General features: G+C 42.0%; 1 protein-coding gene across 4 annotated transcripts in view; it reads left to right on the forward strand.

Annotated features, from left to right (window-relative positions):
- The window catches only part of anks1ab (ankyrin repeat and sterile alpha motif domain containing 1Ab), a 41,513-nt gene that overhangs the window by 7,161 nt on the left and 21,011 nt on the right, over positions 1 to 13,341 (forward strand). For 3 of the 4 annotated variants that reach the window (XM_044024843.1, XM_044024844.1, XM_044024845.1), the window contains exons 2-3: positions 4,091 to 4,163; positions 10,329 to 10,444. In XM_044024843.1, coding sequence (XP_043880778.1) covers positions 4,091 to 4,163; positions 10,329 to 10,444 — 189 coding nt within the window. Of the gene's footprint in view, positions 1 to 4,090; positions 4,164 to 7,955; positions 9,608 to 10,328; positions 10,445 to 13,341 lie in introns of those variants that run through there. The other variant, XM_044024846.1, reaches the window with a different exon arrangement.

Here is a 13,341-nt window from a genome sequence, read left to right on the forward strand (position 1 = left end):
GCAAGCATGCAAAAAACTGAAAGAATAGGCACATCATTGTAACAATCTTAAAATGAAAGTGATGTGAGATTTTTTACCAACATGCTTTTAATTTATTTCCCAAAAAAGTTTACACCAATTTTCTGTCTCGGTAAGAATATAAACTGTTCTGTAAAATCTAAAAAGAACAGGTTTTCTTGTCACTAAAAAAACGACAGCAAACACTGAACAGACTGAAAGATAAACACCCCCACTGCTTTAGTTATGACTGTTGCCCTGTGTGACTTCTCACCAAGTGGCTGCTTTGCCCTTTCTTATCGGATTCTCCCCTCCTTGTGCTGTCAATTGTCACACTGGGGTGATGTCTGCGTAGATGAGCGAACAAGTGTTGCCGCCAGCGCAAGTAACATGTGTTGCACAGTGCTTGCATACAGTTGCCATTTTATCCACCACTTTTTTACCGCCATCATCATCATCATCATCATCATCATCATCATCATAGGTAAACACGAAATCCACCATTTCTACAACTGATCTGCAGCACTCAACATGAATGACAAATGATAATTCTTTAAAAATACTTCACTGGGTTACTGGCGCAAGGCCCGTTTATACTCCATTTTCGTCTATTTTACATCGGTACATCACTACCGTTCCTCCCCTATTAACTCCCATTTAACAAAAAAACTATACCTTGTTTTAATCATTATCATATGAACTGCATCACTTCACAGAATAATGATGAAAGATACATATTAATATAACCAAAGGGAGCACATTTATTAGGAACCCTTTTTATCTAAAACAAGACCAAATTCAATTCAGGAGGTTTTTTGTACCATAAGTTTTTTTGTGATAACTTTAAGAATAGTATCAAAATAACCAGCCCCTTCCTTTGGGGTCCCTAGACTAAAATGGTACAGTTATCATTCCAAACCATACCATACTGTACCAAAGTGAACCATACCGGAAGCTCGGCACCCACAGCATGGCCATGAAGCACTGTCACAAAGCACGCCCATGAAGCATGGCCATGAAGCACACTATCAATAAAATAAAACTCTAATAAATGTCTTGTCTAATATTCATCAATATTCACATTTTCACGTATCTTCACATTGCAGTGTCCATACTCACTCAGAGACTTGGGGAAAAAGGTGCATGCACTCCACTTGGTTCTTCGTTAGCAGCCTCAGCTAGCTAGCTAACATGAAGCTAATTAGCACTGCACGTACTTCCCGTGTTTACAGTATCAATGCTAGTAAGCATAACTTTATCTCAATCGTCTTGTCTAGTTGCCTGACCGCGCTGTGTATTCATTCCACCCCCGTAAGAATCCGGTTGGTGCACTCCACCTTTGCGCTGATTGACTGCTAATGACATGATTGACACCTGGCTATAACCAATGCGCATCAGACTGAGAAGTTCAAGGCCACACCAAAGCATAGGAAATTTCATCATTTTAACAAAAGTACACATTTTTGCTATAGAAATTAAAATAATGTCCGCCCAATATTTAAAACCTTTGCAATTTGTGAGTTATGAAGACATAATATATGATATGAATTAGTAGGGTACTACAATATTTTTAGATTAATCTATAATTGTTTGTATCAATGTTTGATCAAGGGTTTGAGTGTCTTGTGGAAAAAAACACATTGCAAAGTGAGTTGTTTAAAAACATTTAAACTTACTGCCAAACACTGAGTCTGTCACATGCAGTGGAAGAGGAGGCCGCATGTGCAAAATGTTGTGAAATAATTAAGGATGCACAATATTATCAGCACAATATCAGCATTGGCAGATCAGCAAACACACCAAGATATGACAAATGACTACAAAAGTAGGCTAAATAGACTGCTACCTCCTTGACTCCTCAAGAACATTTTTTTTTACGTTACGTATTTTTTATAAATTTATATCTGCTGCAAAATGACTCTGCAATATATTATGTTAATTTCACTACAGAAAAGACCAGTCCAAGCACTACCAATGTATTGGTATATGAGTTAGGAAGCATTTTGGTGACAAGTTTTAGTTAAGGTGCACTTAAGCTTAGGTATGTGTGCGCGTGTGTGTTTGTGTGTGCATGCGTGTGTGTGATATAGAATGTAACTGGGTTAATTCGGAGACTGAGTAATGTGAGGTCTGTATTGCTAGAGGCATATGCCATGTGTCCCACGTGCCTGACTTCCACATGAATCAAGGCTTTTCCACAGTGTTGATGCCACTAGCGAAGTGCATGGGGCTTTTTCAAACACTAAATATTACATCAAATAAGCCTGGCTGTGTCTCTGGTGTCACTATTGAAAGCAAAATCAGCTTTTCAAGCTCACACTGTTTACATTGCAGGTTGTAAATACACTGCATTGGTCATTTGACATGCTAAAATCCCACAAACTGTAAATTTGTCGACGGCCCCAGCCTTTCTATTTGCATTGGTTTAAACTTGTCAAAACATGCACTCAGAGTTACAGCCTCCTATATCAAATGTCATTAATATGCAAAGTCTGTTGTCTTTATAATGTGATGGATGGCACATGTGTTGTGTGTCAGCAAAAAGTGTGCTTAGACAAATTGTCTACACTGAGCCAGCAATGAAACTCATTATTATTCCCATATGAGCGTGCATGTGTGTGTGCCCGACTGTTTGCTTGATGTGGAATATAATGCCACATAAATATACTATCTGTGCCTATTTAACATATGTGACTTTGGATACTTAAGCAAAATGTCTCTTTACATGCTATGCATATTTTTAGTGGAGCTGAATTCTGCAAAACACTGTGTTTGAATGTTGCTGAATGACATGGTAGTATACCCACTTATCACACACCTCTGAGGAAGTTCACACAAAAGTTTTAAAGTTATGATGTCACACACTCAGAACTATGAAAGAAGAAAGATAGGCAACGTTTTTTACACCAAAATTAGCAGGGAAAATAGGGACGGGACAATACCACTTCTTTGTGTCCTATACCGATATCGCAAACTAATTTTTAGACCATTTATGAACAATGAAGCTGTTAACAACACATTTGTGCTGAGTCATGTCAAAGACATGCTTCTCCAACTGTGTAACAAATACTGTTCTCCCAAAAAGAAGCAATACACAGCCTAAACATGACTCAGCTAAAATACTTTTGCTGATTTTTATTTACATTTATTTAATTTTTTTTACCAGTGAAAAGGGGATAGGTCTTGTTGAAGAAAAGACTTTTAATTAATTGTCCCAAATGTATGTATTGCATACAATGGAATAGTAATAATATTTCGTAAGAGATTTAAGGATAAGGATTAGAATTAAAGGTGGGGTTGATTCAGATTATGATTAATATGCAGTAGTTTTCATGCATTTTCTAAATCAAACACCAATTATTTCATTGATAATGATCTCTTACAATGTTCACATTTTGTCTCCACATGCTCCTGATAACCACTGTCTTCATGTGGCACCATTTTTCTCCCCAGAATTGGAGCTGCTATTCAGTTATCCAGCAAAAATAATCAGTAGCAAACAGCATGGCAATATATTTTGTCTTTTCCTGGAAAGTCAGAGACTACAGAAAGCCCCTGAACAAGTTCCTTTATAATCTCCAGCATGCAGTATTGTGCTCACTTAACCTTGCAGTGCACTGCTTCTTTATTCTGAGAGGCTTAAATAATACAGGTCTGAAAGGGCAACTGAATGGTCACTAACAGATCTGAATCTTTTGTGACTTGTGCAGCCCAGACCTCCTCCTACGGGCCTCAATAATTTGGGGCTTTCAAAAGCATCTATAGATTGTAATTCAACTTCTCACCCTGTCGTGTTTTCGCTGAGTGTTGGGTTTGTCCACATTGGACTGTTGCATGTAATCCATCATTGCAAAGGAGCCCACTGCCATCCCAACACTCCCAGCAGCAGTTCTCTGTAGTAATTCTTCACCCAGTGCCATTATTACAGGCTTGTCTATTTATAACCTATTTGGCCGTGGTGAGATAAAAGAGGCCTGGATACAAGTTTAAAGCACATTTTACAAAAAGGACAATGTTACACATTAATATTAAACAGTACTACTTTATTCTATCTGAGTGACGTTCCGTGTTCCATTTTTATTCCCTTAAACAGATTGAGAAGATCATGAACTTGATTGGAGCTGGCATCGAGACGTCCAAAAGGAAACAGCCCACAAGAAGCTCAGGTAATGCTTTCTCTTCCTTTGATAGATTTAGTTTATAGTTTTTTTGTTTCGTTTTTTTCGTTCAATCAGTCAATCATAATGAACTTTCACAATGAACCTTTAGTAACATTCTACATCCACAGTACTATGCTCCAAGTCTTGATGGGCAGAAATAGAAACTGTTTAAAATCATAAGCTGGTTTCCCAATGTCAGTCGTTAACGTAAAAGTTCTTCCTTGGAGTTTCGCCTTGTTGTCACTCTCATTACAAACACCCTTGCTCTTACTTTTTCGCCGCTGTGTCTCTTGTTGGCAGTGAATTGTCACCTGGTATATGGGGCTGTTTTCAAAGGAAACATGGACCCACCACACCACCCATCCACACAGAAAGGCCCTGGTTGAACTGGAATTTGAACCCAGAATCTTTTTTGCTGTGAGGCACCACTGTCATCCTCTGACTCTGCCTGTGAAATTTACCAGACAGAAATGTTCTCACTCCCTGTGACTATTCCATTCATGTGCTCACCTGCTGAGGAGATGGAGGGTATGTTGTCCCTATGTGTCACAGAGATACAGGCTGGTGTGTGTTTGGCATATCAATGTCCCTTGTTTCTACTTTAGTGAAAAATCTAATTGTACATTCCCCTCACTGTCATATTTTCATTAGTTTCTGACGTTACTGTATCTCGTTACTGGGACTGGTCTGACAGTGTGCCTCCGCATCAAGAAACCCTGAGGCAGTGCAGAGGGGGAAGCCAGCTGGCATCGTTTCACTTTGTTTAGATAACACTCCTGAGTTGAAGCAGCGTACACTTACCTCCATTTGATGCTCTGCCATAAGGTGGTTTCATCATACATGATTGTGTAACAGCTTTTCCTGGGTCTGCGTTGCACATGGCTGCTTGCATGATGCATTTAAATAAAGTTCTCAATCTGCTAACCTCAGCAAGGTGTAACACCACTCAGGCTTTCAGAGCAGGGACAGCTAAATGTGTGACTGATGATTTAAAGAAAGGATGCTGGGAAATGGAAAAGGAAATGACATTGGGATTTGTGTCGTGTATCACAGTGTGATAATAAAACAATTACATATTATAAAGGCTGATAGTGTCCTTAATTTAAAAAAAAAAAAAATAGAACAAAAAATCAAATAAATCATAATTCAAAGCAATTAATTAAATTAAACACTGAGGACATCTGCACATTTAATCGCTGATACATTTTACTTTAGCACTTAAGGTGAAATTTAGATAAGTAAAGAAACTTCCAACAAAACTATGGCCATTCTCCAAGTTGAATATTACCATAATAAAAGTGTATGTATACATACATACTTTAGGTAAACAACATAATTTTACACACAGTACACTGACACAGTTGTCGAAAAGCACTAACAGTACACAGAAAGAGGTTCAGGTGCAGAGTGGAAGTTGCAACGTTCTCCCCCGTTATTCAAATAAAACCTTTCATAGTGAAGTTACATAGTGTTGTTTTAAAATCGCCACTGGCAGCAGGGCTGAATAAATAACCTTCAAAATCTGTTAGTTCCACATCTTGGCAGATTGTACCTGTGGCCAGAAGGAAGCAAGAACAATGATGATGTTGAATTATCCACGATTTGGCTTTTTTTAGATCCTGACCACGTATCATTTACATTTACAATAGCCTCTAGCTGATTTTAATGTGGAGGACAAAGCAGTAGATGATGAAGGAATCAACGTAGCATTTAAACAATGGAATAAAATTAATTAAAAGAAAAAAATATATAATTATCTATTTAAAATTTGAGGATTCTTATATATGATACAGCAAAGCAACCCTGAAGTGAAGCCAGTTTCCATGGCAATTGCTCAATGTAATGTTCTTGGATTAATTGCCATGTTAACAATTATGACCTGAAGTCACGTTGCATAAAAGGGAAATACATTGTTTGTTTTTCGCATTTAAGTGTGAGCTATTCATAGACCTCATCTGAAGGAAAGCGTCCCAGATCGAGCTGAGTCATACAGTTGGAGGTTTGAGATTCTATTGGCAGATTGTGTGCACAAATAGTTTCTATAGGGGTTACAAGGCGACATTTGTTGCTGCCTTTGTTTGTGTATATGTTGGCAAATAAACAAACGTACCATTCGGAATCATCAGCGGGGGAGAGGGACGGAATAGAACAGGGATGAAAAACAAATTTATAGCTCTTCAACCAACAGTCTATTGTGAAAAAATGGGGAAACCTTATCTCCGTCCCCGTTTTTATTCCATTCCTCTTTCCCCCTGTTGTCTGTTCCTCTCTTATCAGGAGCCAAGGACACCACTCATTCTCAGGAAGCAGGTTCCTGTACATCACATTTCTGTGGCCACAAAAAAGTGAGGAGTTTTTGTTTTTGTGCCATTTTGTATGGTCATGGATGAGACTGTTTGTGCCGTGTGCCCATCACTTGTGCCTCGATTGTGTGTGAAAAGAGCACTGAGTAAATTGGCTTAAAAAGGGAGAGGCAGAGGAGAGAGAGAGAGAGCGAGAGAGAGCGCTGAGCTAACAGCACACGGGAGGCATCAGCTCGGTTTGTGTACCAGCACAGGTTGATGTTCAAAGGAAAAGAGTCCGCTTTCAGTTTCCCTGAATAAATTCAGCTTTGCGGCTCATTTTCTCTAGTGCTTGGGTGTGCTGACAAGGTGCTCATGCTTTTCTCCTGCTCTGATAAAGAGGCACACTTTTATCCAGGCACAACCTCAACCTCTTCCTCTGTAAATAGGTGTTTCTCTGCGACCATGTCTAGACCTACAGCACGACTTCAATGGTGAACAAACCCGCCTTGAAATATTTGATGTCTTGGCCCTGTTCAACGGCGGATACGACAGTGACCCAGTTGTGTTGGATGTTCTGACCAGTAATTAGGTCCTACTACTGTGGGAGGTGTTGCTGTCCCAAATGTATACTAGTAATTTGATATGGTGGCTGGTATTTTTAACGGTCTTTCGATTTTGTGGTGAGCAGAGCAGAGGCCCAGGAGGAACGAGTGAAGGAGGACGAGTTGTAGTGAATCCTAATTAGTCCACTCCAAACCTCAATATTTCCTGGAGATAAGGTTGTAAATTTTATCGCGTCCATATGTTTCATCACCTTCGCCTCCATTAGTCTTCTTCTGGCCCTTATTTGTCTCCCCAACATCTTCCCATCATTCTTTTGTTCAGTTAGAGCAAATCTTGACAGCAACTTCTCTTCCTGTTAGCAAATGATGAGCACCTATCGCTGCGGATGACTGACGGGTCACGGAGACCCGACCTGGCCTTTTACCTGATCGTTAGCACCACGGAGCAACAGGGTTGCAGGCAGCAATTACGGAGGAGGTTTAATCAATAGCCCTTCACTTTGCCTCCCTCTGTTGGCACGGCTTTGCCCTTACTGGCTGGCTGACTACCCATTTGGGAATGTGTGAGGTGATTGCAAGGAGCTTGAAAGTCTGCATAATTAGAAGCTGTACCCAGATCACATGCAGTGAGCAACTCTACACAGGTAGAAGTACACGAGACGGCAGTGTACGCCTTTTACCCAAGAATGTATTCAAGTTTTACATCGTTGCACTTGTTTATATGGGATTTCTTTCTCTTTTTTTACCCCCACAAGCGACTTGTGCTGTGCTGTGCTCTAAAAATGGTTGATGTGACACGAGCATCTGGAAGTACAGTACATAATGGAATTAGCCTCTTTTCTGTCATGCTCTATGACTGTGAGAGATGGAGATGGATTTGAAGTGTCTCTCCTCTCCTCTTCTCTCCTCTTCTCTTCTCTTCTCTTCTCTTCCTTTCTCTTCTCTTCGCTTCTCTTCTCTCTTGTGCAAGTGCATCAGAGACTTCTGCTCGCTTGAATCGATGCTGCCCCCCCTCGTTCTTTCATCAAAGTAATGTGTAAATGAAGTAAAGCCATCTACTTATAAGCAGGGGCTTTGTTTCAATATTATGTCAGGCTAAAAAAAATTGGCATTCCTCCTGCAGAGCACTACGGTTCTCCGTCACTCTTTCCTTTACATTCTAGTCATTCGCTGCAGAGGGACTGTGATTTTGGGCTCCAGGCTCTAGTTGCTTGTGTCTGATAGTGGTGCCTTTTCTGCACTGTGAAGATCTGAGTGCCACTGTGCAATTCTAATCAGTGCACCACGTCTTCTCCCAGTCAAGGAGGGGGTTGGTGGTGTTTTTGGTGGTAGGGGTGGAAGGTTAGAGACAGACAAACACGGACGATCGAGTATGAGTGCATTAGTACGAGCAAGAGAGGGGACCAAGAGAGTAGGGGAAAGAGGTAGAGAGGCAAACGATGAGGAAAGAGACAGAGTGTGTTTGCGTCTGTCTGTGTATTTGAGAGCGAGAGGCAAGGAGCGAGACAGAGTGAGGGAGAGTGCTAGGCAGAGGGAGGGGAATCAAGATAGTGGGAGAGTGAGGGAGAGGTGGTTACGTGGAGCAGCACCCCACTTCATCAGGCAGCATACGGCAGCCCTGCAGTGCGATCAGAGTGTGGGAATAGGGCTATGAGATTGAGAGTGAGAGAAAGAAAGCAGAGAGGGACGAGAGCGAGGAGGGGGGGTTGGTGGGTGAAAAGAAGAGCTTGAGGGATTTGCACAGATGAGAAGGGGTGAGTCTGTTGGCTGTCGTGGACGCGGGGAGGACGTGGCAGCAGTGGCTGAGGTTGAGGCAGATCTGAGGTCTCCTGTGTAGAAGTAGCCGGCGTCAGGACGTTATGCCGTGTGAGCACTGAGGGGTTTGCGTGTGTGAGCCAGGAGCAGCTGCTGTGACTGCATCTGCACTGCCTGCATGTCTCAGACAGGCAGGGGATGCAGCAAACCTCTGCCCTGAGCACAGAGGCTGCTAGCTGCACCCAGCAAGAAGAAGGACCAGGTGGACTAGGGCGGGAGCAGGGGGCGCCTGCTTTGGGAAGGAGCTGGTTTAACCTGCACTGTGGTCCTGCAGTGATCTTTGCTTCAGAGGCAAGAGGCTGCACCTGCCATTGGATGGATCTGATCCTGGATTTACTGCTTTATGAGATGAGAGGCACATTTTCTGGCAGAGCCACACAGCCAGCAGCCTGCTGAAGAGCGTGAATGCTGGGAAGCACTGGCACCACCAAGGACACCAAGCCTTTTCCCCTTGGCAGTCAGCTTATCTGGAGAATTGCCAAGGAATCTTTACTTGGATTTGATCATGAATTGAGGAGTTTGGAATCAGCACACTGTGGAAAAGCCAACATTTCTTTTTTTCCCCCTTTGATATAGGATTTACAATATGTCTACCTGACTGTACTTCATGCAGTGGCTCTGGAGTAAGACCGAAACATGATTTAAACAAATGTGTATTCCTTGATCATAAATAACACAAGTACCTCAACAGTATATTAGAATGCTGCTACCTTCGTTGTATGAGCCGAATCCTAGCTCTCAAAGAGGTTGACCAATGAAGCCATGGGACTCAGCCAGAGCTTTACAAGTATGTGGTGAAAACGCTAACAAATTCATTTTGGGGTAACTGAATATTTCTGTTTGACACCCGGATGGAGTAAGAACTGAATTTTAAAATTAAAATAAAGGGGGTAGTTTAAAGCAGAGTAAATGATGTGTGATGTGTGAAATGAAAATGTGTCATCTGTTGATAAATAACTTTCATTTTACCTCAGCCTAAAATATGCCTATAGTCTGTCGACTTGTTCAGCATCGTTATATTTAAGCACTAGCTTTTTCACTTGTTTGTACACTCGCGTATCTGTTTACTGAAGGAATGTTTAGTGAACCCTGTTTGTTGGCGGATGCTGTAGTGGCTCAGTCCAACATCACTCACAGCACCAGTCTTGAGATGGGCTTCCTTCCCTGCACTACCTCCACCCTCACCTGAAATTTCAAGTCAGTCACACTAACACTTGTGGGTGTATATTAGTCTAGTCAGTCCCCTGCAGGGCTTGAGCTGGCCCTGCACCACTTCCCACCTTCCTCCTCCTCCTCTGTTTGAGTTTAGCCGGGCCCCCGCCTGTACCGTGGGAGCCCCTCACCCCCGGCCTGGACCCTGTCTCCCCCCCACCCCGCCTGGTGCTGCTGCACTCGGCTCTGCCTCTGCTGGCCGAGGATGATGTGGCAATGCCATGTGTCGTCCTCTGAGTGCCGCTGCTACCGGCTGAACGGCTTCTCACTGCTGAAGCGCTTCCCTCTCTCGGCAGATGGGGCCTGTGGTAAAGCCCTGGACCAGCCGGTGGGAGAGTGGCTGGAGCACGTGGGGCTGCCGCAGTACGAGAGCAAGTTCCTGCTCAATGGTTTTGACGACCTACGATTTATGGTGAGTCACCTGCAGCATGTCATCCCAGGGGTCACTTCCACTCTACATCACTCCGCCTCTGCTGATGTCAACAGAGCTGCATTTGTCTTTTTATGTCATCACTCTGCTCTCTCTGTCCCCCCCCCCATGCTTGTCTCTCACTTCCTCCCCTCCTTTCCTCACCTCTCCCCTTCATCACTCTGCTTCACCTCTGTGCGATACATGACCCTGCCAAAATTTATGGCCCCTCACTGAATCCCTTTAAAAGAATATGGGCTGCAACCAATACCCATTCACTTTCCCCCAGCATTCCCAATCATGCCACGTCATTCAGTGTGCAGTTTTACACTCACCCCTCTACGTGTACTGATTTACAGCCACTGGACTTGAACTTTGTGCAGAAACATTCAGATAACCCAGACAAACAACCCTTAATCTGAACACTCTGTAGTCTAAATACACTTTGCATGGTTGCTGATGAAATCTGCAGCCCATTGTCTTTGCCCTGCCTGAGATGCTGCAGCAGCATGCTCTTGTATAATATATACTGTGTGATGACTGTGTTTGGATTCCCATTACATGCAGATATTCATTTTGGCTACAGATTTATTATTAAATGAGTAGAGGAAAAACTACAAAGACAAACCTGATTTGTCGACTTTTGCATAAAAAATTAGACGGATTAGTGTCTCTGAGAATGATAAAAAAAAAATTTGGCATGAATGGTTTGCATTTTTTTAAATACCTCCGTCAGATTACATATTGATAAAGGGATTTAACTGCACCTCAAATGATGTGTGCTGTTGGACTTGAAGGCATTATCATGTTGCCTGAAATGAGCATTACAAGGAAATTTGATACAGCCTTTAGCTGTGATTGTTGTAAACAGCGTCTATGTTTCCAGTTCCCGGACGTGTTAGTCTCTAAATAACCATCTCAAAGGCTAAACTTTGACGTTTTGGCACGATGAGTTACATGTTACACCAGTCTGTCACAGCTGAGCTCAGTTAAATGAGACCAGCAGGCTCAGAGGGACGGAGGGTCGTGTTCACAAAGGGATGGAGTTGATGCATGCTGATTTCAGATCTGTGTTCCTTTCTGGTGAGACATGAGATCACAACATCAGGGGCATGTGATCACTCCCACTATGATGCAATGTGCACATAAAAGCCTGATTTGCGTTTGCTTAAAAGGTGACCCTAAGCTTAAAGGAGCGCTGTAACACCATATATTGTCAGAACAGCAGATGTTAACTTTGTACTCATTGCCATATTGCACGTAACGTAAGACAAAAATGTTCCACTCTATATTTTGAGGTGACAGTTAAAGAACACTGTTTTTAAATGTATGTACAACTAAGTGAGAAGGTCACAGAAGGCAACAGAAAAGAAAAAAGTTATGATATAAACAACGAGATCATTTTCTGAACTAAAATTGAGGATTAATTTTAAAATAGAACCAGAATGGTGTTAAAATTGATCACATGAAAGTGGTGAGTTCCAGTTTTACCATCAACACGAGGACAGGTTCTATATTGCATTAATTGTGTGGGCATTCAGAGAGCCACTAACTGCCAGAGTTTATTTTAGGTGCTTTCTCAAGCTGTGTCTCAATTTAGGGTCTGCCATCCCACTTCACTGGCTGGTACAAACAGGGCTTACAATGTAAATTTCAAACCCACAGCAAAGAATTATCCAGTGGGTGTTTTGTTCCTGACCCAACAGAGGAGGCAAATATTTAGAGAGAAGACAAAAATATCCAGAGAACACATTTTTAATTGTAAGTACCAGGCTTCAGTTTCATAAACTAGCTAATGATACACATGGAAAAATCAGTACAACTTCATTTTGTAGTCGTGTTTGCAGCTTAGCAGATCGATTGCTAAGCAGTAATATGATCCGGATCCAGACCAAAGCTCAGTCACATCACGGTTCAGCCTCTGAGGGCCACACGTCCACGTAGACCGTGACCTCAGAAGGAATCGAGACACAGCGGATAAGTGTGCATTAAGAATGTGAACTATAACATGTTTTGTTTTATGCGTGTAAAACTAAAGCCACATAATCTAATAATACAGTTAAAAAAAAAATCTCCCCCCGGAGGCATACACATTATATGTGTGTGTGTTTGTTTGTTGTACAACGTTTGCATGCGGCAGTGTGATGAGGACTATGGGTCATTAGACATTTTGATGTTCATTTTCATGCTGCGGCTAATGTGTCAGCTGGACTTGATGGATCAAGGAGATAAATCATTAGCTTCACAAGGCAAATTACCCACGGATATTTACAAGGATGTGGAGGTTACAAACAAGGGAAAGGTCAGAGTAGTCAGGCAGACATTGTGAATGTTTAATACTGTGCCCTTTTGGATTCTGCCAGACTCGCTGCACATGTGATCAATCTGACTCGAACTTGAACATTAGACATTAGTTGTTGGATCCACTGCAAAGATCAGTAGATCAGCGGTATACTGAGGCTCAGTGTTTGAATAATATTAATGTGATAAAACCATATGTTAAGCCATTTACATTTAACCAAAGATATTGCTGAAAAGCTGTTGTGTAGAGTGATACTTTCTTATAATACCGTCAGCTCTATATTAACAGCTGATCCAGAATGTGTGCTTAGAGACATCATGGGTGTCAGTCCCCATTCAGACCTGGTATTAACTTAGGTCCACAGTGAATGGATCAGGGGTCTGATACATAGACATGCAATGTACTTTATTGATCCCTAAAACTGTTTTGCCAAAAACTGGGAAATGTCCTGTTAAGGCTCCCAATCTATCGTGAATTTGTCCTCAGATCTGATCACAAAAACGAAAAAAAACACATTTAGAGGTGGTTTGAGGCCACATTCCAGAGCATGCATGAGCACCAGGATGCATTAGAGACAGCTAACTCCTCAGCTGACATC

Source organism: Solea senegalensis, linkage group LG4 (genome assembly GCF_019176455.1).
Source record: "Solea senegalensis isolate Sse05_10M linkage group LG4, IFAPA_SoseM_1, whole genome shotgun sequence".
NCBI lineage: Eukaryota > Metazoa > Chordata > Actinopteri > Pleuronectiformes > Soleidae > Solea > Solea senegalensis.